The sequence below is a fragment of the Pempheris klunzingeri genome, chromosome 4, assembly GCF_042242105.1.
Source record: "Pempheris klunzingeri isolate RE-2024b chromosome 4, fPemKlu1.hap1, whole genome shotgun sequence".
NCBI lineage: Eukaryota > Metazoa > Chordata > Actinopteri > Acropomatiformes > Pempheridae > Pempheris > Pempheris klunzingeri.
The window spans coordinates 7,997,327-8,023,329 of NC_092015.1; the positions used below are offsets into that span (position 1 = coordinate 7,997,327).

Genomic DNA, 26,003 nt, shown 5'->3' on the forward strand with positions numbered 1-26,003 from the left:
TCACCAACGAAAGCAGTCTTTAAATAATCATGGGAACAAATTTGTCAACACAGGTCACCACTCACAAAAAGACTAAATGGTTTAGAAAGATTTTTTGTCTTCTTACATTGTATACCCTGTGACTGCTAAATATACTCCATGCTAATATATTTCAGAGCCTGCTTGTTGACCCTAGAGCTGCTTAAATCCACTTTGCATCAAAGCAAGCCTGACATTGCATGAGCATAGCAGACAATAAAGGGAATCTCTGATATTTCAATGAAATGAGTGGAAAAGCTCTTCATTAAAAGATGACTAAACATAGGTGCAATGATTGCATTCCTTTCGATATAAAACCTCATATCTATCTCTCTGACAAAAAGCAGAAGCTGGGCCAAAACAGAAAGGGCTTTGTTCCCATTGTAGCTGCTGACCACCTACCAAGGGCCCTTTAGAGAAGCACTCACCCTGGAATGATCAGGCCACTTCTTCCCCAAGGCTCCGCAGGCCTACAGAGACCGCTGGGCACAACACATCCTGCCCATCTCCTAAGAGATTATCCAACTCAATGAACACATTGAGCACAGAAACTGGAGCCTGCTATTCAACTGCATCTAAACCCAAACTCTTGCATTCACACCCACACTAGAGGGAAAGAAGCAATAGGAAGACATGCTGCACTTACTGGCTACTTCCAGCGAAGCATTGTGGCTTACTGCCTCTCCCAGGTAGTTGCGGGCAACACAGACATAGGAACCTTCGTCCGGTTTGCTCCTTCGTCCATGGACGATTCGTAGAAAGAAGAGGGAGCCACTGGGTAGCAGCATGCGCTGAGAACGGGGATTGTCCCTGTCTGTTTCCACCCGCTCTCCATCCTTGTACCACTCCACTGTTGGGGTTGGTCGTCCCTCTGCTTTACAGTTGAGAGTGGCGGGCTCCCCTTTGGAAACAATCAGGTCAGATGGGTGCTCCACAATCCGAGGTGGGGTGTCCTCTTGACGCAGACGGGATCCTAAAAAGAAATTACAATTTATACGTTTATGTTTGCAAGTATTTATGTCCTTTGAGGTCTGCTATAATAAAATATGGTGCACAGGATCAACTGGCCCGTTATTTTAGAGGAAACTCTCTCTTACTCTGGATATATCTAATTAATTTATTATGGTGAGCATCTTTGAACTACCTACAGTAGCAGAAATCACTTGATCAGTGGGGGTATTCCATTCAGTTCGACCGATATTTATGCTCACATCATCCTTTTAGATCAGCTCCATGTTAGGATAATTAACTAATATATGTATATCACATCTAAACACGGATGGAAACACGGATATGACACACCTTTGAGGCAAAGGGAAATTAAGAGATTAAAACGTAAGATATAGATGCATTGCATTAGTTTAGGGACAAAGAATTACACTTTGGAAGAAAGACAGAGCAGGCAGCAACATTGCCAGCAGCAGTGCCAAGGGGGTTAACACCACAGAGCTATCTCAGGTCATTACTATTGCTCTCTACAACCAGTCAACTGTGGCTATCAAACCTGCTTTACATGCAAATTAGCTTCCTGTTGTTAATTCCTGAAGGGCGGGACTTTGTGGTGTGCTTACACACACATAGACATGTGTGTGTCTGTGTGAGGGCGAGAGAGAAAGAGAGAGAGTTTTTCCCTACTCTCCATATCTCCCAGAATAGGTCCTTTGGAGCCCATTCAGCACCAATTAAAGAGAGTCCAGTCTAATTGGAGGCACAGGCTTGCAATTAATTTACCCAGCATCCCGTGAACTTGCGACACTGCCTAATTTCTGTGCCTGCTGCCCATCCCCCGCTACCCTACAAATCTGGTGCTGAGGAGGCATCTTCTTGTGGTCGCCATATCTTTTAGGTAAAGTCAGCATAATCAGTGACAGCTCTGTGGAAAGATTAATCACTACAATGCAAATGTGTAGTGTGGTCAATGAAGTCTAATTAATCCAGTAACCCAATGAAGGACATCATGATCACGAGTCTCTTCAAGTCATCACTAAACTTCAAAGAGAGGTCAGACTTTTTTTCTTTTCTTGAAAGGCTTGACTGAGGGCATGCATCTTCGACTACCTTTTTCTTACACAAACCTTACACAAACACTGGGTTTTGCCTTGACAAATAAATCAAATTCACACATGCACTGCAACCCTTATCTAGACATCACCCAGAGGACCTGTATGTGAGAACACAAATGTCCAGATCAGTAAGACTGGACATTAAACGGACTTTACCCTGCCAGCTCCCTAGTGCAAAGTTGCACCGTGTCCTGCCTCCTGTGCACTCTAACCAGGTGTTGCCGGAGTATTCCCAGTAGGTGAAAATGAACAATCTCGTGTTTTGTGCTTCAAGTATGCAATTCCAGGCAATTCCAGACAAAGTCCAGACCTGATTCTCCGCTCATTGTCTGGAGATCATATGAGAAAATGGTTTTGGTGCAGGCTCTTCTTTTGGGACATAGTTTCATGTTTACTGGTTGTCCTGCACATGTGCTTTGGTGAAAAACAGCTGTTGTGGCTGTAATGCAAATCACAGTAGCCAATGAGTTACCCCTAATAAACCACAATAGGCTTTTTTCATCACACAAGCATTCAGTTAACCTTTAGTTCAAAATAACTTAATGAGATGCTGCGCCTTAGATGGTGGAGTATTACAGAGGCAGTGCAATAGATTTTGTGGCACAGAACATTGTATTCAAAATTTGCTAGTAGACCAACAACTTACTCCACATGGAGCAATTACACTCATTACAATCAGTTGATGATTAATTATGAAGTGGCAACACGAAAAACCAGAAAGACACACAGAAATCCTTGTTATTCTGAAACTGCTTCCGTCCTGTATTTCATTCTATTGATATGCTGTGAGCATGAGAAACATATCAGTGGAGATTAAAGCACTTCTGAGAGACAGATAGAAAGAGATAGAGAATTAGAATGAGCAGGATATCAAGCCTTCAGCAAGAGTGAATTAGTCTATCTGACGCTGAATAAAGTTTATAAAAAATACATGTGTGTGCTTCCTGGCCATTGGAGCTGCCTGAACCACTACTAGGCTAATTAACCCCCATTTGTAACCTGCTCCTGTCAGAAGCTTTTGAACCTACAGACCATGTGCTAACGAGGCCCAGCCCTTTGGTCAGGCAGCAAACAGGACCATGGAGCAGAGCGAACACTCCTTGCTATGCTAACACATATGCTAGCCCATTACCACCACAGCAACTGCACCGCTACTACCGCCCTTCACTAGACAAGGCAGGCTAATATGTTTTATTAAAGAGGACTTTGAAGAGCTCCGCTGCTATCTGCTCTGCCCATTCCCTTCCTGATTTAGATAGCTCCTCTCTAATTTGAAATGGTCTGAAGTTTGGGGTTTTTATGGGGGAACCATTAACTATTTAGATGTGGCCCACTGTGAGGAGAGCTATGCAGCAGGCAGTGCTCTGTTTGATCAGTGGCTGTTTACTGTAGATGATTACACCGGATCTGCATGGTTCAGATGCAGACTTAGAGTACAATATACAGTAGGTTTCAGTATCCTGTTGCATGAAAGCTGGTAAGCAGGTAAATGAATATTCAGCAATTCACGTATAAATCTAAGTGTTTCGTGTGTGATTCATGAGAGGGTGTGTGTGTGTGTTTTGAGCAGTGAGTGAGTGCGAGCATGTATCAGTTACACAATGCTATTATGCTTTCCTTGTCCCTGATTGAATTCATTGTGCGTGTATATGTGTGTGTGTGTGTGTGTGTGTGTGTGTGTGTGTGTGTGTGTGTGTGTGTGTGTGTGTGGTTGCGTGTGTTGCCGTGCTGATCCCCATAGACACTTTGAGTGACCCCAGTTACTTCAGCTCCATTACCCCGCACCAGGGGAAAAAGACACAGGCAGTTTAAGGATTATTCTGTCACAAACGCTCCCATGCCCCCCTCTACAGGTGCAGGCTTTTATAAGTTGGACCACAAGCTAACTTCACTCCTTTGCTACAGCATGCACTGAAGACCAAATCTGAAACACAAAGAAGAGATGTACAGGGTGCACACATCACCACTGAACCAAGCTGTTCAGTGTCTCTCTCTTGCTTTGCTTTGACTCATCTAACCCTCCCTTTATTTCAAAGAGCTGCGCTTCCTTCTCCTCTGCTGCTTTCAACCGCCTTCTCTCCTATTTTCTATCCCCCTCTTCCCCCCTTCTTTGCTTCTAGACAGAAAATGTGTGATGAGCTAATGCAATACACAGCCTCACCAAAGGGAAGCTGGGACTTCTACTGCATGGATCTGATCGATTGATGCCTGAGGCAAGATTCTCCTTCTCCTTTAACCCTCTCACTTGCTAGAGCGCTCTGTATTTCTTTTTTCTCATTCACACACACACACACACACACACACACACACACACACACACACACACTTAAACTCTGCTTGAGGGAGCCTTTGCTTGCTGTGGAGGTAATTAAAAAAACCTACAATTCTCAGTGACTTTTTCCTCATTGCTAAAAGCAATCTCAGTAATGAACAACAAACCATGAGAGCCCAACAGCAACAACAAGCACATTGAATTGAACAGCCTCAGACCCATCCATACAGCTGCCACAAGGGTCCAGCCCCAGACACTGACCCATACTCAACACAGTGTCTGTATGCATCCTAGGCTTCATGAAGACCTCAGAGACATTTCCCCACTCTGGTATCCAGGCTCTTTCTCCCCACTAAAATTGATAGACAGGGCATTATAGCGAGATTTGTGATGGTTCTGAAGAAGCCAAGGTCATTCAGCTGTCCATTAGATCACTAGGCTTACACAGTGTATTAACATTATGGCTGCCAGCTTTGTATCGATTCATCTGTGTCTTGGGGCTAAACTTGATTTTTACCCTGCAACACGAGTTAATGTACTGTGAATCTATAATCCACGAGATAAGCCTGCTTCCTCAATCTGATACAGAAATAAATATATGCATAGGAGTCAGACTGCTACCTTTCATGCAAATATATATCGTAACATAATATGACCTACTTTGCAGGACACTCTCTACTGGACTGTCAACAAGGGACACTGGAACTCAATCAGACTTGGGGTGCTGAATGACACTTAATCAAATTACCATAATTGTATAGAATTGTCTATATACTTGCGTATCTCGTCTATGTAATGACGTCTCTCTTTCTCTCTCTCTCCCTTTCACTGCGAGACTAGAATAATGGACTAATTCATGTTAATAAATGGTATAAAAAATGTAAATCTTTTCTCTTCCACATATGCTTTCTACACATTTAGTCTATCCCAGTAACAAAGGGGAAAATATTACACAAGTATATAACTTTTTTTTTTTTTGATAATGCTTCATTTGAGGGGAGTCCCACCAGCAATTGTAGCACCTACTTCCTGCATCCTTGCAATCGACACTAAGTAATAGAGGAACTCCATTTGCTATTAGTGAGTAGCAAAGATGTCAATTACAAGAAAATTCAACAAAATCTTGTTTGTGATGCTACAAAGCTAACTGGACTGGGAGGCATTAATCGATCTAACTAGAAAACATAGAAGGCGACCCTGGAACAACAACCTAGACTCTGACCAGCCTCAGGACAAGAAGAATCTAGACAGGGTCAGCTCTATCAGAGCCAGGGCAATTCCTTAAACGCAGCATGTTTGCCCTTTGCAATTAAAAGCCCATGTACTCCCACAGGCAACGTCATGTGTACTGCATTTTTACCTCTAATCACCCTCAGTATAAAGATGGCGAGAAGCAGAGACGGAGGCTAAAAAACAGACAAAAACAATCACCCAGCTGAAGTAATAAGTTCAGGCCCAGTGATTTCCCTAACTTAAGAAATAAAAGTGTCTCTCTCTCACAGCTCTTTTCTGTGGCTCCTATCTTGGCAGAGTGTGAAGAGGGGGAAAGGAGCCAGGCACCTGCCTTTTACCCAGAGAACTCACAGGGGAAAGGGACAGTGAGACAGGTTAGATCGGTTGTCCCTGCGGTCCCCTGATCCTGGGAGACAGGATAATGTGTCTACTTCCTTAAATGATAAAACAACTTCACAATGCTGGGTCACAAAGTCCAATTCTTGCCGTAGAACAAATGAGCCCAGCCTGAGATTGCATGTGATTATCTGACCAATATTGTGGTAACATTTTATTTACCCCCATAAAGATGCTCAAGGTCACGGAATTTAATACAGACAGGTGCTAAAATTGAGAGGTGTTGCAGGAGTCTGAGCCATATCATCACATCCCATATCAGATGTCCAGCCGAGCAATGGCAGTGATATGGAATATGGGTCCGTGATATGGAAGGCCAAGCACAGTAGGGCACTCCCTATCTACAGTCCCATTAATCTGTGATTAGGGGACTTAAGAGGGATTTATGGCAGAGATAAGAGCAGAGGGCGTGTCCCTTGGGGTAGCCAGGCGGAGACTGGAGCCACGCCTGCTGGGGAGGGTGCCGGCCAATAACTGACTGAAAGCAAAAGAAAAGGCACCCTTTTCTGTTGAATTAGAGAAGATAACGGAGAGAGAGGGCAGAGATAAGATGGAGAAACAGAGAGAGAGACGGAAACAGAGAGAAAAGGCAAGGTACCGTAGTCCTGCTGATCAGATGACATTACAGGAAAGTGAAACTGAATCTTTTACCGTTTCCACATCAGGATCCCACCCTGGAGTTCGCCGCATGAATGACTTTGCCAGTTGCATCAGATCAGACCTGTTTTTAATGTTACACAAGGCTATCGCTTACACTCCTAAGAGGCAGGATTAGAGCCTTGTGTTTGACTGTGTATAGGGACCCAGAGGTGGGGAGATGGAGGGGGATGATGGATATCTTTATGGCCTCTTTCTTTCCTCATCTCTTTGTCTCCGTTTACCAAACAGAACGGGGTACGGTTACTTCACTGATACTACGGCAGCACTTGAGTACAGATATCAGTTTCCAAAAAATAGCACCACTGTCCAAATTTGTGCTTTTCTTTTTTAATCAAAGCAAAGCCTGAAACACACTACCTGTGAGTTTATACACAACACAGCAACCCATCACTCCACTATTTGACTATTTATCTCTGCTTGCTGTTAAACTAAGTCTACACACTCACAGCTGATTACAATGCTCCTATTGATGTTTGAGCATAATGTGGCTTCTGCAGACTATAATGTAAACATGACACAAAGCACCTTTGTTACTATTAAGGCCAAGACACTGAACTGAAGGTTAGTAATTAGGAATTAGTAAATAGGAAAAAACCTACAGACTGTCGTACCTCTGCAAGGCCTCCAATACAATTTATTCAATCATTTATTCAATTGAAACAATAGGAAGGTATGAGACACAGGAAATAGTTAGTAGTACAATTAGTTCAAAGTAACCACAAAACTTGCTCCAGTTTTCAACAGTTTTGTAAAGGGGAATCTATAAATTCTTAAGATCCGTCAGCACCACATTATAAACACTGTTGTTGCCTTTGATCATCCTGATGTGTATTTGTCACATACAACAAAGAGGTGACGAATCTGCTGATGATACTACAAACAAGAAGCATCTCCTCCTTTGCTTAAGGCCACGGGTTACCCTCACAAGCTCTGGGGCTCTGGCATAATCATGGTTGCCTGTCAGGATGGGATCCAACAAAGGCTCCCCTACGCCTGGAGTATCAGCCCCAACTCCTGGCTGTGTCAGCTGGGAAACACATCCCTGGCTCTCCCCTGGCAATGCAGGCCAGGCCAGGAGTGACATAGCCCCAGCAGAGTGCTCCTTTGGGAGGCTGGGGTCCATCCTGCTCTGGGGCCCCCATCTGGAACTACAACAATAGGAGCAGTATTTCCACGTCTGCTCCAGGCTTTCCCCAAATGGTCCTGACACATTTGGAAAACACCAGACATGATCGCAAGCATGATAAAGGAGTGTTGATACTCAAGGAACACCTCTTAAGTCAACTGAAGACAGCCACGAAATCTTTGTCTGTCTTTAAAAAGTCTTTTTTTCTGTTGTTTATGACAGTTCCATAGAGGGATAGTTTATTCATTATTGATATAAATAAAGCTTTCCTCTCACAATTTGAACATACATGGTAATTTCACATAAACTCTCAGCAACATAACGACAAGAAGTAACAGTACAAAGACATGACAAGAGGAAAATATACTATACAATAATGACTTTTCAAGAGAAACCCAGGGGACACCAATGTGGATATGTTGTAGCTCCTCCTGATGCCAAGCTGCTCCAGTGAGCTTCATTAGACGCAAATAAAACCTGTCAAACTCCGCAGACGGCCACAAGGGCAGGATTCATTCCTGCAGGATAAACGCAGTTCCTATGTTTTATTATATCCATCACTGAGACAAGGAGGAAATCTGTAGTGGAAAAGACTGGGATGCTTGTTAGGAAGCTGCCTGTCAAATTGGCTCTGGAGACCATGCAAGGCAGATGGGCTGAACAGAGCACGGCTGATGCAAGCACAGAGTCAGTCTGTCTTTATCTGTCTATGTCAGTCTGTCTAGTATCTATCTATCAATCTATTCACAATGTGCATGTGTGTGTGACTTTGAGCAGACATGCAGTCTCCTCAAGTTGACCCTGGATATTCACAGCAACGACCCAAGAAGAAAACTCGGCCCGTATTTCTCATGAAAGAACTCCAGAGCTGGTGTCAAGGATGTCATTCCTTCAGCAAAGCAGAGACTCTGAGAAAAGAGCCGTAATTAATGTGCCAGGCTTAGACCCTCTATTAGGAAGCTCGTGTATGCAGCACAGGCATGGTTTGGAGTGTGGGGGGGATTTCGGAAAAGAAACACAAGGGAGAACAAGTGAGCAATTACTTCTTGTTTTTGTTTTCCAGCATTGCCAGTTTTTAATGAGGTTTGACCAACGCATTCTCACTGATACATCAAAGCAGCCGGCAACAGCAGGACAGGAGAGGCAGGGGTAATTGAATATGCTGGTACATTTATTTCTCAACAGGGGACAGTGGGTGACTCACTGCTGACTCCCTCTTCCATGAGCTGCCAGACTTGAAATCCTTAAGAGATTCATAAATTATATTTCAGCAAAACAATTTGTTTAGGATTTTGAAAAACAAATATATAGTTAAAAGCAGGAAACTTGCTTTTAGGTAGGTAGATATGGCTCTATTTCAAACTATATTATGCAATGATTGCAGAGGAGAGAGAACATCACTGCAGGGTTAATGTAAACAAAAAGGATGCTTAATCTAATTCAAAATCTGCTGGCTGCTTAGTTTTGTGTCCATAACAATATGGTGCGGTGGTCTGCTCCTCCCAAGGTCACTCTCTGGAGTGACTGCAGTATTTCTGTCCCTGTGACCTGCCGTGAGGGGACTGGGATAGGTGGCAGGGAGTTAGGAGGGCAGGGGAGGGGCTTGCAAGTAGTGAGGAGGAAGCAGGACCAGCACACTCAGCTGGCACAGTCCAGCCACAGGGAGTATGGCATTTAGGCTCGGTGCCAAGAAAAAGAGCAGCTCTGAAGGGCTGCCAAAGTGAATCGGGGCAAGCACGGCCAAAAAGCACCTAATGCTTTTTAAATGTTATTTAGTTGATGGCAGCGGCTGATACAGGCCTACTGTTGGACCAGTTTTATATTACAGTCCCTGAGAGCAGAGCTGATGACCTTATGTAGGCTATTCTAAATGTTCGGCCAAACACATTCTAAAGCAAATCTCAGACAGCTGGGTGTTGAAAGGGAATTTCAGTTACAGCATTCAGATGAGGGTACAGCAGTAATGTCTGAGTGCACATTTCCTTCTGGTACCCTTTAGGTTAAAAGGGTAAGCATGGAGCACATAGCATTGGACTGTCAATGTGTGAAAGCTTGTGCATGTGCATGCATATATGTGACAGTGGTTCATACACTGTAGCTAGGGATACAAGGTATTATTAAAGTGAAACGTGGCTCCCACAGGCATAGCGTAGGTTAAGACTCAGTGGAGCCACTTTCTCATGTGGCAAGATCCCAGAGACACCAGCATGGGCCTGCTGAGTGGGGCATGGCCCCCGTCCAGCCAAATGGAACACAAATCGCCCCAAACTGTTCAAAACCTGGACTGGAAAAATGAGAGTGGGATGTAAGGCATGCCATGTGATGCACAGTAAATATTTGGTCAAAATTAATGAAGGGGCAAAGTCTGCCAAGAAGCCTTTTTCTAGACGTCCACAGAGGGGAGACTGTGCCCAGTCTGGCATTAAAATTAAATTTCCTTCTGTAGACAACTGCACACTGGCCTGTCTGCTTTCCAGCACCCACTTACCACGTCCTCCCCTCAAAACACACACCAAGTGTCCAGGTACACAGTGTATCTAACCAAAAACTGTTTTCTTTTCACGCTATAACCGAAAGTGACTTGATCATAAATGTATCCCACTTCCTTAATACCTATCTGTCAGTTCTCTACATCAGTAGACAGTAGAAATGCTAAATAAAAAGGCAACCTGTTTTCTTCCAGAGCTGGAAATAGGGGAGGGGGAGGGAGAATCAGATCAGCGCAAGACAGCTGTGATGACAAATGCAAGAGACAAAATATCCCAATCACTAACAGCCTTTAAAAGTGTTTTGTAAGGATGAGGATATCTCTTTTTCTTTCCACTGGCACGGCATTGCATTGATTTCTCCAACTTTTCTCTTAAAAACTGACAGTGAGGCAGCCAGTTAGACAGATTTTTCAGACAATACTATATATAGGTTTAGTCTGCCCTGACATAAAAGAGACATAGAACATGAGTGCAAATATAAAACCCATGTATGCTATGGCTGTCTGAATTAAAAGCAAGTGTAAATAAATGGTGCACAGGCTCAGCTTAAAGAAAACATTTTGGCAAAGTTAACCCAGTTAGAGGAGGCCAAATGCACTTCAGCGTGTTGAATGGATGCTCACCATCCCACCATTATCATTAAAGCACTGTGCAGAGGTGGAGACCGAAGTGAATAGTATGCTCTGATTAGAGGACATAATGAGTGACGGATAAACACCGGCTGTCAAGACTGAACGTCAGAAAGAATCACAACACTCAAGCAGGACAACATTTATCACAGAACCCCTTCAGGCATTCTGCAACAACGCCTTTTGAACCAAGAAATGTGAGATTACTGAAGCCAAGTGCGTGTTGGGAGATAGGGGTTGAGGCTCTAAACCTACAGTGCACTTTCAATAGTTTGAACTATGAAGCTTCCGATTAAGACTTGGTGACAGACGTGCAGCCAAATGCAAAAGCAATCCTGCGCTTAAAGCCTGCAGAACCTGTCTCTCAACCTGTGATTACAATTGTTATTCAATTAGAGCTTTCATTATATAAGCAAGGAAAGGGCATGTGGGAGGCAGAGGAGGGTGGATTGTACAGCGGAAAACTAGTGAAGGAGAGGACTGATAAACAGCTCTGCAAGTCTCCTTCAAAACTGGAAAATACAGTTTAAAAGTATATTTGAAAAGGTGAAAATTGACTTTCAGTGTAAGTCAAAAGCATCACTCCTGTTCAAAGGGTTCTATAGCATTAGTACTTCTTCCAAACAGAAAGCAGCACCATTAACATGACCTACAGCAAAGGAAAAATTTAAAAACTGTGTGCATTTATTGTCTTTATTGCAATGTTGAGATAAAGTTCAAGGAAAACGTCACCAATTTGCAGAAAGTAGGTAAGCCTGATAACAGATGAGGATTACAGTTAATCTCCCAACTTAAAGCGACCGTGTATTTACATGTTGGAAATTCACCCGGTTATTTGAATCCTCCTCACCATGGTTACAGCTGAATGGTGGGAGCGGCTCCAGAAGCAGTCCTTTAATGGTGAATTTCAAGGTCACCTTCTCATTAATTATGTTTTCCAGCACTTCCTCTTAAATAGAGCGCACCCCTCCTACTTTTATCACTCTCTTTGTGTGACAAAATCAGCCCCAGGAACATAAAATTGCTGATGCAGCTTTGGATGAGAGTGGCTTTTAAACAAGAATCTCAAAAAGCATCATTTGCGTGTGTACTAAAAAATGTGTCTCAAAATTTAAAATAAACACAAAATTGTGTGTGATAGGCGGGGAGAACCTTTTCACTGGAAGGGATCTTGACTGTGACAGTATAGCTGAGATGGGGAGGAACCAAAGACATTAATCAACTAATTAGCAGTCTCTCTTTTAACTGCTAATTTAATCTATTCCTCTCAGCCTCTTTAATGGTATTTTCCCCTGTCAGTTATAACGAAAGAGAGGTTTAGCATTTCAAAAGTGTATCCAGGCCTTGCAATGACAGGGTAATAGAATGGTCACAGAGGCTGGGAGGAGGCCTGAGCTCAGGGAGTGAGAAAGAAAAGAGGGATACTGGGGAAAGACTGTCCTCAATGCCACCTCTCTGTCTCCCCAGTGGAGAAAATGAAAGGGGGGTCTGAGCCTTTTTAAAATGCACAAGGCAGAGCACCCCATGGTAGCATGGCTTCCCCACCACACCAAACGCCAGGCCCAGGGAAAGCCTTCTGGGAGTTCCTACATACATGAGGGATGTTGGCCACACCGCACCAAACCCTCAATGCCACACTGAAGCTTTGCACCAGGACAATTTATTTACTCAGCACTTTTAAAAATTAACCGCGCCTCTCCCCATATTTCTACCTTTAATAGAAAAAAAAAAACACACCAGTGCCCTTGCCTCACAGTTTTCCACCACTACCACCCTAATCAGCACATTCTCTGCCAACAGGGACCAGTAGGAATATGCAATGTGAGCACAGCGAGCCAGATCAAGAGTATTCCCTGAGCTGGTGTATCATGGTATGTTTGACTGCTACGTCCTCCCCTTCGTCCTCCTTTCCTCCCCCTCCATCCCCCTTCCACACCCTGGGGTAGCCTTTGTGTAGCTGCACTCCCCCCTTTTACGCTCCTCACACACCCTCAGTACCTCATGAACCATTCTCCTCCCCTCCTCCATGCCTTACAATCGCCCTGTTAAGGCGACACAATGCGGCCTCCCCGTCCCCACAGGCTTTTTCTGTGTGTCGGCCTGCTTTATTTAAGAAAGGCACTGCACTGACCAGCCACAAAAAAGGCAAGTCTTAAAAAATTGGGCCAAAACAAAAAATGCGGGGGATGGGTAAGAGGATGAAGAGATTCCTTAAGCCCCCTTTCACCACCTCACACATACACAAACGCACTCCCCCCCCTCCTCTCTTTCCCTCTCCGTCACATCTTTATTAGAGAAGTCATGGGGAAGCTAATCCAAGGTGAAGCTAGATGTAGTAAACATGCAACGTAGAATGTGGATTAGAATTACGTAATGTGCTTGTGCATTACTGTGCCTGCAATACAAACTTTTTGCATTTTTCATGAGGGGAAGCAAGGCTGTGGGAATTCTAAGATTGGCATTTGTGACCCAAGACAGAAACCAGAAAACACCTTTCATCCTATAAGGACACAGCATTTTTCACTTCCGCCCCGACTGGCAATAGGGAATGTTTGTCCTCCAAGTCAACTGTCAGAACGAGATGCGTTTACTACACTGACTGACCCATGAGGCCAATATCCTGGACACGCTTGCTGCTTTCTAGTATCAGCCAGCTCTAGACTACTATTCTGCTTATAAGAAGTTATGTTCCAGAGTATTCTTAGTGTAGACAGCTTAACTCTGTCTGGCTATATGTTTTTAGAGCTTAGAGTGGCAGACAATTTGACGGACAAAGTGATACTTGCTAAACAAGTCATATCAACATTATCCACAAGCAATGAGTTTGCTGTTTTAAGTCTGGTGAGACAGAAGTTAATTCCTGAGGATTTTGAAAAACCAAGGACATGACACACTGGTCAGTTTCATAAAAATCATCTAAATCCTCTGATTCTTCATGCAGACATGCGCATCAGTCAAGCTGCAGCCATGGCAAATTACAAACCATTGACGTCAGATGGATTTGTTAATTAATCCAATTAAGCAGCGCCTTTAGGTCATTAAAGGAAGAGCAATTGGGGGAAAGCAGATCATTAGGAGTCACCGCCTAATTATCTGCCCTCAGACAAACTGCTTTGAAATGTTTATATAGTCAGTCATTAATGACTTAGCCACAGTTCTCATGAACAGGAAGAGGACACGGGCTGCCCTCCCACATTCCTCCATGCGGTTTCACTAAGCCAAAGTCTGCCTAATCCTGGATCTTAGGGTGTAAAACCCTGCTTGATTTGGATTAGGATCAGATTAATGTGTATTAGTAGAAGTTATAGAGATATGGCTTTATGGACACCGTCACCTCACTCAGGAGTGAGATTTTTCAACTCGGGGAAGGAGGCAACACAGCAGACGGTTCCCATTATGTTCCTAAAGACACCTACTGCCCTCACACAACATCAGCACAGAGGGTTAAACCCTCAAAAACAACATGATTTTAGGGCTATTTGGAATACCTGAACATTTTTTCAAGACGCCGATAAAAGAGGGTAACTGCGAGATGGCAATGGGAAGAGGCTGACTTTAATGAGTGTTTTCACACCTCGTGAAAGGTAAAAGTAAGACGACAGGAGACAGAGATGGGTCTCACCTGTGGTCTCTGGTCATTAATTGGCTCTGGAGCCTGCTGTGTCTTGTCATATCTTCATGATGTAGGAGGTGGAAGGGCTCTGCAATTTATCAGCACTTACAAGTCAATTTGTCAAGACCTCAGCGGCTAGGTGCTGCTGGGGGTGATTACCAGGGCACCACTCCCACAGCTCATATTTGTATCAACGCAAGTACATACGCACACTTCTACCCACTGCTATGTTCGGGTGTAGTCACCCAAAGAGTTTACAACAACATGGGTGTAAATTTTGCAAAATAAGCCAGATGTTTGCCTTGAAATTAGAGCCTGTCTGTTAACATGTATTGTTCTAACAGCCTTTATCTCCTCACAGTAATCTAGAGTGTCATTTTAAGTGTGAGACGTACGGCCACCTCTTGCCCTCATCTGAATGGCACCTCTGCGGTGAGTATATAGTCTGACGAGCACTTGGAGGAGAGATAACAACCATTTAGTGTAGTGCAGGAGGACAGATTGCCTGATAACAGGGCGAGACATGATAGATGGAGGTATCAATTTACAACCTTCAGACAGAGCAATGAGCAAGTCACCACGAGTTTGACAAGGACAAAGGTCATCTCATCTCTCTCCCTCTATTCCAGTGTTTTTTTTTACGAGTGTAAAAATATGATCTCACAACCAGGCCAGCAATGTGTAAATAATCTTGATATTATCTACAGAGATGTTACCAAACACCATCATGAGTTTGCTTCAGAGATTTCATACCTTCCCTAAAGTAGAATGAAGTTGTTAACTCCCCAATTAGCAGCAAATATGAAATCTTTTCCTGGCAAGTGGCGTGTAATCTAATTTTCCTGACACTAGTGTCTAATCCAAGACCAATCCTTTGAGTATCCGTTGTCCAGTCCATCTCTATTAGCAGGCCCTATTCTCACGCCTCTCCCCAGAAAACATCCCCGGACATCTCCGCAGCTAGGCGTAATTGGAAACCCTGATGTCTCACGGTCTTTCTCACAGGACAGGACCATTAGTGGCTCAGCACAGGCTCGGGATCTGGGCGAGGGTGGAGCAGATGGAGCCACCACCTAGCCCTAAACGCTCACCTCTGACCCTACTTCCTTCTTAGGTGCTACAGTGTTTCCTCAAACGACTGTGGTGTCACAGGCTTTCACCAACACTACATCTCTTCCTCTCTACAGAAAACAAAGACCCAATTCAGGAAACCATTCAGGAAGCATGACAAACATTCAAATGTAGATGATGAAACTGTGCAAAACACGGCCACCAGACACATAATTAACACTTTTCAGTTTAAGCATGATTGAGCTGCCTAACATTTATACTTCATTTCTAAGGACATCTGAAAACAGACCGAGAGTTTGGACAGGTAAGCCCTGATGGCTTTTCAGGTTTTAACTTGCAAACAATTACCCTATTACATAGGTAATTATATAGGTGTGTTGTTGCTGTGATAAACATTAATAGAGGGCCTGGATGTCAGTGCTTATATTCTGGTACAGTAGCTTTAGTGTGAGTCTTTTGTCTCGAGCTGTTCTATTTTTTTTTTTTACATGTTTTGTCCAAGTTTCTCTTTGTGTAAAATGCCCCACTAGCTCCCATTCAGAGTGCACTTTTCCCAATGTATTACAAAGGGGTGGCAGGCATTTGCTTCGCCATAACTCAGGAGCAACTGACCTGGAAAACCCCCAGCTATCATGGTCCAGAAGCTCCATAGAGACATCCATGGGATGAGTGAGAAGGAATAACATGTGAGATAATAAGGAACAATGCAAGCGGCATTAAAAGACAAAGACAGCTGAAACCAAGCTGCTGTAGCTCCACATGAATGGCAAGAAAGCTGAATTATAAATAAGGATCTTTATCATTTGAGGTGCTGCAAATTTTCATTGTAAAAACATGAAAACGTTGCACTCAGCAATAACAGACATCAGTGGGCAGAATCGCTACATACATGGAAACATGGTCTCCTTAGGGGCTCGTGCTCGTGCTGTCTGAATGACCGATGATAGCTGCACTCTCCACTCATCCCACATGGCTTCAGCACTTTATGTGTGCTCAGCTCTTAGAAGTTAAGCAACCGCTTTACACTGACAATTTACTTTTTTTCCCCCTTTTGGTCAAGAGAGAAATTTTCACTGTTGTGTATCAGAGAATTGCCTTGCTCCTTTCAAACATGAACTGAAAAAACACCAGAGATGCACTTAACAAACATCAGACCAAGGCCTGAAACACACTCTGTTTGACAAAAGTCCAATGTTCACTAAGTCTTTTCTTATAGCTTGGAAAGTTTGTGCCAACATTCTAGCACTTCTTCGTGCTGTATTTAATGATTTTAAATTAAACTGTTTTGCAGAAGCAGAAGTTTCACAAATAATGAAAGAAAATCTGTTTTTCCTCCTCTTTGTTAACGTTGAAAACCCAAATAAGAGCCAAAAGCAGCTGATTTCTTCTTCACTGCTGGGCGCTGACTTACCTGAGCACACATGGAGAATTCCTAACAGAAATACAAATCCAATAGAGGTTGGAGACATCATTCAACGTCTCTCTTATGAGAAATGTTCTTGTGTAATCCAAATTATTCAAAAAACAATTCAGGCATCCGCTCCTTCATGTCAAAACTGCAAAACAAAATCTTAAAATCCAGAGTTTGAAAATGCAACAACCAAAGATTTGGATTTGTGAGTCACAAAAAAAAGCAAAATATCTCAGCAGTCCAAGAGCAGTCTACCAAGAACTGGCTTTGGGCTTCTTGTTGTGGATGAGAAGAAGGGTTAAAAGAAAAAGATGGAGAAGAATAAAAAACAAACAGCTCCAAACAGCAGAACAAGAGAATTTTCAACACATGCTCCGTTTCAGTGGTTCAGCTGAACTAAATGATGGCATGTGTTAAAACTGTGCTAGAAAATGTGAGCGGGGTTGTGGAGGAGCTCTGTCCGCTCTTTGAATTCATCCCGTCGCTGCCGTGCGCTCAGACCAGTCAGGCGATCTCATTCAAATCATTTAGCTCCTTTGTGCTTAAAAAAAGAAGGGGGACAAAATAATAAATCCACTGTGGCTGGAAGTTGAGTCAAAGGTGAGTGAAATAACGCGAGCGGTCGCTGTGGTCCACGTTAACAGCCTCTACGCTCGCAGTCACATTATTTCAGTCCAGTTTTGAATCTGTCACTTGAGATCGGAAACTTTGCGAGTTAGTCCTGCGCTCCCCGCATCCACCGGATCCAGACACGAGATCAGAGCAACTTTTCCATCACTTTTCGCCTTTTTTTTTCTCGTCTGCTGCAACTCCGACCGATCCTCTTGCGCGTCGCAGCCCCCGAACCTCAGGCGAGAGGGGGGAAACACGGGTTCATATTCACAGCATTTCATTCAAGGAAAAGCGGAATGCCTCGTCAATTGCTGTGCGCCTTTCTACCCCCTCCATAGACCCGACAATGTTCACCAGAGAAGAAATTTAACCTCTTCCCGCCTGGATCCCACCGAGCAGCGCAGTTACGCAGCGCGCTCTGGCAGGCTACTGTATTTTCCTCAACTATGTCCAACAATAAGAGAAACCTTAGAAAACTATTTGGACATGCTGCTTTAATTCTTTCTGCGGTTCATGACCAAAAACAAATGTAACAGCGTATTCCAGTGATACTCCTAATGGGACTCAACAGTGGGGTTTTTTATATATATATAACGGTTCTGACATACTTTGGGGTTTTGTTTCGTCTCCTGTGGTTTCATTGTCCATTAATATTTAGATATTACAAACTGGATTAGCTATAAAATTACGTTTTATCCCTCTGAAATTTATGACAGGATAAAAAATCTCATCACTGTCCAAACAGATATAAAGCTGTGTGTCTTTCATTAAAACACTTTTAGTTTTGCACATGAAACCTCGTCCCTCTAGCCTGCATGCAGGCCTGTGCTGGAGATGAAAACTTAATTCATAACTTTTGCAAACAGCAACCTGTTTATATGACACATACTCTATCCATCCATCCATCCACTAAGAAAATAAGCTACAGTTAATACACATTAGTGCACAATGACTACATATGTTTAATTAAAATCTGGTTTGACAGTTCCTCTGGTGATCCATGCTCCTAACATTTCCCCCAATGTGACATAAACTTGGAACCCACCAGAATAAAAATGTGTTTCTCATCTTTTTCCCCAGTTCAGACTTCAGTGAACTCGAGTTTCTGTGTGCAATAATGTGATCAATTTCTTGGAACCCCTGAATCATAACCTTTTTTTTTTTTTTTTTTTTTTTTACCACTTTTGGCAACTTTAATCTATAACCATGAAAGTTATCGTGCATTAAAAGATCTCAAATGTGAGGAAACATGAGTGAAAAGAACAGCTGAGAGACTTTCACATTATCGCAGCGCAGCTCAGAGGCTCCACTGAGCATTTGTTACCAAACAGCGCCCTCCAGTGAAGGTGGCCTGAACTCATCTGAGAAGAACTGCACTCAGGATAGTGTGTCAGCTGAGGAGCGCCTAGTGACACGTGAGTCATCAAGCCCAGAGGTTTTCAAAGTGTGTCATGTTTCTGAGAACACACGCCCACGTTTAATGGCGATCATGTCTCTGAAACTCAATCCTCTGGGCTGGAAAACAACAATGGAGAGTCATCATATTCACACTCTTACACCGCTAACTTACACTGAATGAAACAATAGATGAGTTAAACTAATCTGTGCAGTGATCAAAGCGCTCACCGTATATTCTGAGAGGGACATGTCTCAGAGAAGGGCAACCTAATGTGCTACGCATCGATGTATATTTTCCTTCTTCTAGTGTATTATTTTTCTTACTGTGTATTTTATTTTATTCAACTGTACTTTATTCGATGTGGATGCTGCTGCAACAATACAGTTTCCCAGTGGGATCAATAAAGTACATCTATCTATGTTTTTTTCAAAACTAGGTACATGGCTTTCCATAATTGCTCTTTATGTATTAGGTGGAAGGACAACTGTTCCAATGCAATACGCATCTTCATCATAGTGGAATAATCAGAGTACAAACAGCCCGCATATGCGTATCTTTTTCAACAGGACCACAGCAACACTTCAGTTAGCACCCTCTACGATAAAAATACAAATTCAAGCATTTTAAACGCATACAAAAAAAGAACGATAGCACGGGTTATTCTCATACAAACGAAAAAGATGCACAACAGTGATCATATAAATAGCAGTTTAGAGGCTGTTTGTTGGCAGCAGTCTGCTGTTTCCAAAAAATGTACCTCTGTCTATTTTAGCCAAACTGAATTCACCCCATCGATCCCATCCAGCGAACCTTGCATGTCTCTGAGCACCATTTCGAGACCCCTGCTGCAGTCTGCATGATGATAAATTCCAACCCGACTGACCTATTCAGAGTGTTTTCAGTCTATCTTTTACACCAAACATGTTTTCATTTGTCATTCATCCGCGTGTGCTTTATATTACAGTTCTGCACACTCGATTCCCACTTGCTCCTCGTGTGCCCTGTTTTGCTGACAGCTTTTACAGTCCTGGATGTGTAAAGTGGCCGTTCAGCTGAATACCACCAACTGAATAGTTAAATTTCCTCCAGCCAGCAGCAGGGAACTGTAATACAGAAGCAATTAGCAGCCGAGTCCTCACATAGACCCACCAGGATAAAAGGGTGTCTGAGAGGGCTGATTGCTGTAAGAGGATGCGTGTTTCAGATTTCTGATCTGCACAGCAAAGACCCACATTAGCTGCAAATAAGTGAAGTACACTTTAGGAATGGAATGTGCAACATGTTGAATATTTCTAATATCAGTTTGATATTGTCTACTGGTATTATTGTACTGTTACATTTCAAAGAACATCCCACCCTGAAAAACATGTCTAAGCTACTCCAGAGACTGCCCATGGCCCCATCTCTATCACCACATTTTCATAGCTTACTGTCGCATCAAACCCTTTGTATTCAGATTTGGTTTCACCCCTCTTCCATGGTTGTCAAAAACAGAAAAGAAAAACAAAATCTCACATTATGTGCAAGTTATGACGACTGAGCTCTGAACAGGGAGGCTCTCTGTCCTCTCTCTTTCTCCTCCCTTGCAACCTTGATCAGACCAGCAGAGGCAGGAAAAATGACATATTGTCAGGGCTGCAATGGCAGTGGAGACAGCAGAGAGCTTTTAACACTGCAGCCAAATCCCTTTCACACAAAACAACTTCCAAGAATATAAAAGGTACAAAGAGATTAAAAAAAAACTCCCCCCCCAGACTGAAAAGTGCTTTAAGGCATTACCAACGACTAAAGAGAAACAAAACAACTTTAGGTGCTGTCAAAGATTAGATGAGTCATTATTTTTTCAGATGGTAGTTATTCATTGTAGCACTTCGTGTACTTACTGTGAAAGACTTGGTTACACTTGTGTGGTTTGTTGTGGGAGTGCCTCAGAGGCTGGTGGTTTTGGTAAAGTCCAAAATGATCAGGCAGCCGTTTGCATGAGTGAGACTTCTGCGTCCCAGTGAGGCGATGGGCCCTGTGAGGACCCTTGTGGTCTTTAGGGACCCCCAGCATGACCAGCATGGCAAACAGCACCACCAGCAAACAGCGAATCTGCATGGTGATGTGCGCGGAGAACACGGGACCAGTAGATGTGCATATAACTACCATAAAAACTCACTAGTTCAGTGGCTACTTCAGTGGTACTCCTTAAAAGATGTCAAATAACAAAAATCCAATCCACTTGAAAAGATCCACTTGAAAATTCTCAAAAAACAGCAACAAACTGCAAACATTGCTGCACTTCCCACCAAGAGTCCCTCATGCTGCTACACTTGAGATCTGCCAAATACATAAACCCCTGCGGTCTTGGCCCGTCTCCTAAATCCAGTGACAATGTTTTCCCCCCACAAACGATGGGATCTTAATGAGGGCAACTGCATATACAATGTGCACGGTGAAGTTCACTCCCCTCTCCATCTCGCCATCTAATCGCTCAATGGAGAGACTGTCTCTCATTTTCCCAGCCTTTTTATCTCTGATAATTCTCCTTTTAATATTCAAAAGGAGTTTGTGGACGTTCGGTCTTCTCTTATGATGTTTCTATGCATGCAGCAGGACGGGGGATCCTGTAGGCTACATGCTGGGTCCCTTTTCAGATGTGCTGGACTCCTCACAAAACCTAGGCCCCCACAGCATAGAGGTGATGGGGTGGCATACAGGCGGGGTGAGGCAAAGGAGCCCACATTCCCTTTTCCCTAACTAAGACTATTTAATGGCTTTCATTCCCATCTCACCAGCGCACCAAACAAGATGGCATAAAACAAAACCCTGTCCCCTCGAAAAGATGCTCCCTGTTGAGAGGCAAACAAAACACTCTTTTCCCAATAGACAGAAAAGTAAGAATACTTTTCCATCCTCAGAAAAAAAGTGATACATTTGGGGACTTCACACTGCACAGGCTGAAGTTTTAATTCTGAATATGTTAGGAAGTAAACAAAAGCTTCCCAAAGTTGCAGTTAGAGTCACCTTGGACAGAATGTGGCCGTCACAGGTATAGTATGTTTGAGCTCCTTTCACAGGTACTGGTTGGATGGCTACCATACCGCTCTTGCTTCGAATTCACTACAGCCTTTTATCACTCATGTCCTTGAGGTGCCATCCTTTTATTTATTCATTGGACTACTTTTCTTTTTATAAGACATCAATTCAAATTTGTAGTCTTTGTGAGTTGGCAATGGTAAGCACGTCTCCAAGGTGTTCTGAGAAGATAAACACGAAGAACATGAGGTAAAAGGATGTTTTGTTGAGCTCCTTTAGCATTTTTCCAAAACAATTAGTGAATAGCTGAAGAATGACTGTGTTCTGCTTCAGTTTTCGGGCTTCAGTTTTCAGTTATTTTACAGTTACACAAGTAGCCCATCACAAATCAGAAGCAGTATCTAGGATGACTGAGTGAACCAGCCAGCAGTGCAAAGTCCTCTGACAAGAAAGGACAAGACTCAAGGTTGTTTTACTGGGTAAAGCACTGGCTGTCCTCTCATCCTCGCCACCCCAGATAGAGGGTTTTTCTATTCTGAAGGCTTAGAATAGAGGAGTGTAAGCATATGGAATTGCATTTACTCAACTGAGCGGACATTTATCCAACCTCTTGCAACATATGGAAATCTCTAATATTTAAAACTTCCTGTAAAAAGTAACTGTTACATGATTGATATGCGCGGGTGCTCGAATCTGCAGAATATATCACGATAAATGAAAACTGCTTCGTCATGCAGTGGGCTTACAAGGAGGAGAGCTCTCCCTGCTCTCTGTCACGGCACTCTTGAGAGTGAGATGATTTTCAGGTGGCATGACAGATTGTTGACATGGGACCGACAAAGACTGAGAGGAGGGGGGGGGGGGGGGGGGGGCAGTGATTTGAGAGAGGAGAGGAGAGCTGACCTGAAGTCCTGAGGAAGTTGGATCACATTGGTGTTACTGTGCCACTGCTAAGAGAGGCCACAAATAATTTCTGATTGGTTGCTGAGGGAGTGGTGAAGCTCCAGGAGCACAAACAATGCCACAACTAAAAGCACATGCCCGTTCCAGCATAAGAAAAAGTTTGACTGGAAGTGACTTTCAGTTAAGCACACCACTGACTGTTAAAAACTTAACAAGCTTTCGATCAAAAGAGAAGGTTGTCGAAAAGTAAGGTTAATAATAGGAGCTTAAGTGCCATGCACACATCATCAGCATTTGGAAATTTGTCTTAAATATAGCTAAGGGCCAAAAGACTGTGTTAAATTCAAATCACAGCTGGCCAGTCAGACTAAAGCCAACCATATTTAGACCTTGACACACATCAGAAGAGACTGAAAGTGAAGCACTAAGTGCAGTCTTGTCATATTTCTGGAACATCTACGACAGAAACCTCTGTGAGTGTCAGGCCATTTCCCCCCGCCTGTCCACTGTGGACAATACTGGCCCTGCAACTTTACACAAGAGCTCAAGAATGCATAATTCTGGGCTCCATCCCAGAATAAATACAGTTAACCTACTAAGATGAACCCCAGAAACACGCCAAAAAGTCTTTTAAAAACTGGAGAAGACCAAAAATGTCTGTTGTCACCATTATATTGAGAGTTTGCCAGAGAGCAGAGAAAGGGACAGGCGATACAAAGCAAGTAAGATGCAAAGCAGAGTGTAACAAAACATAAACAGAAGAGTGAGAACATTCTTCTGCTCACTATGGCCTCTCTGTTCAGCTTTTAGAAATGATAAAAAAAAAAAGACAGGGGTCCAGTGAAAGAAAATGACAGAGAACCAAACAAATCTGTTTCTGTTCAGGGAATGCCCCCATGCATGACGCTGCTGGAAGAAATGTGAGGCAAGTTGGGAGGGGGGGGGGCAGACACTGAGGAAAAAGAAAGAGGGGGAGCTTCACAGGATGCCGCGACGAGGTTTAGAGCACAAAGCAGGATGAGGCGATAAACAGGCTGTTGCTTTTCCGCTTGCCTGCGCACACTGAATCCCTCTTTCCCTGTGTCTTTTAATGGGCCTCACATTAGCATCTGTTTAGCGTCAGCCTCGACATGGCCTGTGGAAGCTGATTAAAATAACCCAGCTATCACATAACATCCTGGCAGCAACATCAAAATACAGTCAGACTTTGGAATATTTGCGGCAACAGACGTTCAGGAAGTTAGCATGAATGTTCTGTATTTCTGTTGTCAGAAAAATGTGCATTAGTTGCTTGTGTTCAAACTCCTGTGAGATTATGTTCCATATTAAGGAAAGATGAACTTTATTATGTTAGTAACAAGTATTCAGCATTAAGACTAATATGCAGCACCACAGTGCTACAGCATCCAATTTGTGCATTTCCATGCATGACTGCATTAGCGCAACAGGAAGATACGATTTAAAGACAACTAGACAATATTAAAGTATCTCTCACTGTCCTTGGATTGCTCCTCATTTCATCAAACGCAGCTTGTTGATGACCTGCGTCTCACTCCTTCCCTCATGAAAATGTGTAATGGCAGAAACAAGCAGTATTGTGTTTCATGCTTAATTTGCTTAATTGGCTTAGAGACAGGACAGCTTTAATGACTGACAGTGGGGCTCAGCGTAACTGAGCCAAGAGATTCCTTTGTTCTTATCAAGGCTGGACCTCAGCCAATCGCACGGCAGCGAAACACAAGACAAGATCTTGACAGAGAGCAGAGCTCAATCAACGCAACAATCTCACCATTATCTAAGCATAAACATAAGCAGCAATTTCCTGGAGCGATCTCTTCATTATTAGTAAGTCTTACATTTCAACCGCAGTATAAATGTGAGCTTTAGTTTTTGAAAAGGTTCTTCAGTTCAGTCAGTACATTTTTTTGTTATCCAGATGTGACAGCACTGACAGTGTCTGATGTCACAGAAATACATGAAATGCCCTCATCACACCACATGACAAGGTGGTGGCATGTTATGTGTAGGAAAAGATCGTGGTTTGGGTTAAAATACGTACATTAATTACAGAAATGAAGTTATGTTACGTATATTATTTATTTATTGAAAGGATGTAACTCTTCACATCCTACTCTACAACTCAAAACAACCATACAACAGCAACAAAATACCACAATATTGTTATATAAAATCACAATAATGCAACAAACACTTTATAATCAAACAAAATTTAGTTTTTTGACCAGAATTTATCCAATCTATGTTTAAAAGAGTTAAGCGAAGTTACTCTCACTACATTTTCTGGAAGTTGGTTCTATATTTTCCCATTAAGCGTGTGTGAAGTGTAAAAATATATCAGTGGGAATAATTTCATGCAGTTCCTTCTTGAGTCATACCCGTTATTCCTGAAATTGAATGACAGGCTCAGCTGTGATATTACATATTCTGTATGCAAACTTATACACCTCAATCATGTCTCCTCTATGCCTCCTCTCCACTAGCGCTGGTAATTGTAATTTTCTTAACATCTCTTCATAGAACATCTCTTTCAGATCTTAAATTACATTAGTAGCTCTTCTCTGAAACTTTTTTTCCCCTATATATTTTAATTAAAAAGACATCAGACTGAACTTGCAATTCAAAGTCAGCCAATGCTGGCTTTTGGTTTGACACTGGACCTTGTTGCTCTTTGTCCTACGTCAGCTGACCACCACCGCTAATTGCATGATGTTTGGTTTGTCCACCAGGACAAAGGATCCTAATTGACTGGCCATTAGCATTGTTTTTGTGCCACCACCACGTAATTCACTGTTTAGAGGTTGTGGTCATTTCCTGTATTTCTGTGAGATCAATCTGACTCCCCGTTAGTGTTAAAGAGAACCAGTTCTGGACATTTTCACCAGTGTGAAACTACACCATTGATTCTTGGAAGCTGAAAACTAGTAAAAATATCAGACTCCAGAGAAGAATAATGGAGGAAGAATCAAAATTCCTAAAGTGTGCTTGTGTTCAGATCAGTTGCTCAGTTTGTTCACATTCAGTTGATTTCCTTCTCTTTTTTTGTGCTTCCATCTTGACCAAGTCAAA

The 26,003-nt window shown here is 42.9% G+C and overlaps 2 protein-coding genes across 2 annotated transcripts in view; both read right to left on the reverse strand.

Annotated features, from left to right (window-relative positions):
- Positions 1-17,558, reverse strand: part of robo1 (roundabout, axon guidance receptor, homolog 1 (Drosophila)) — a 123,640-nt gene extending 106,082 nt beyond the window's left edge. Inside the window, exons 1-2 of the mRNA XM_070829613.1 lie at positions 16,982-17,558; positions 665-991 (exon numbers count right to left, since the gene is read on the reverse strand). Of these exons, the coding sequence (XP_070685714.1) occupies positions 665-991; positions 16,982-17,042 (388 nt within the window). The 5' untranslated portion in view covers positions 17,043-17,558. The remainder of the gene's footprint in view (positions 1-664; positions 992-16,981) is intronic.
- Positions 1-26,003, reverse strand: part of LOC139200340 (diablo IAP-binding mitochondrial protein-like) — a 379,202-nt gene that overhangs the window by 63,956 nt on the left and 289,243 nt on the right. The gene's annotated exons all lie outside the window — the stretch shown is intronic.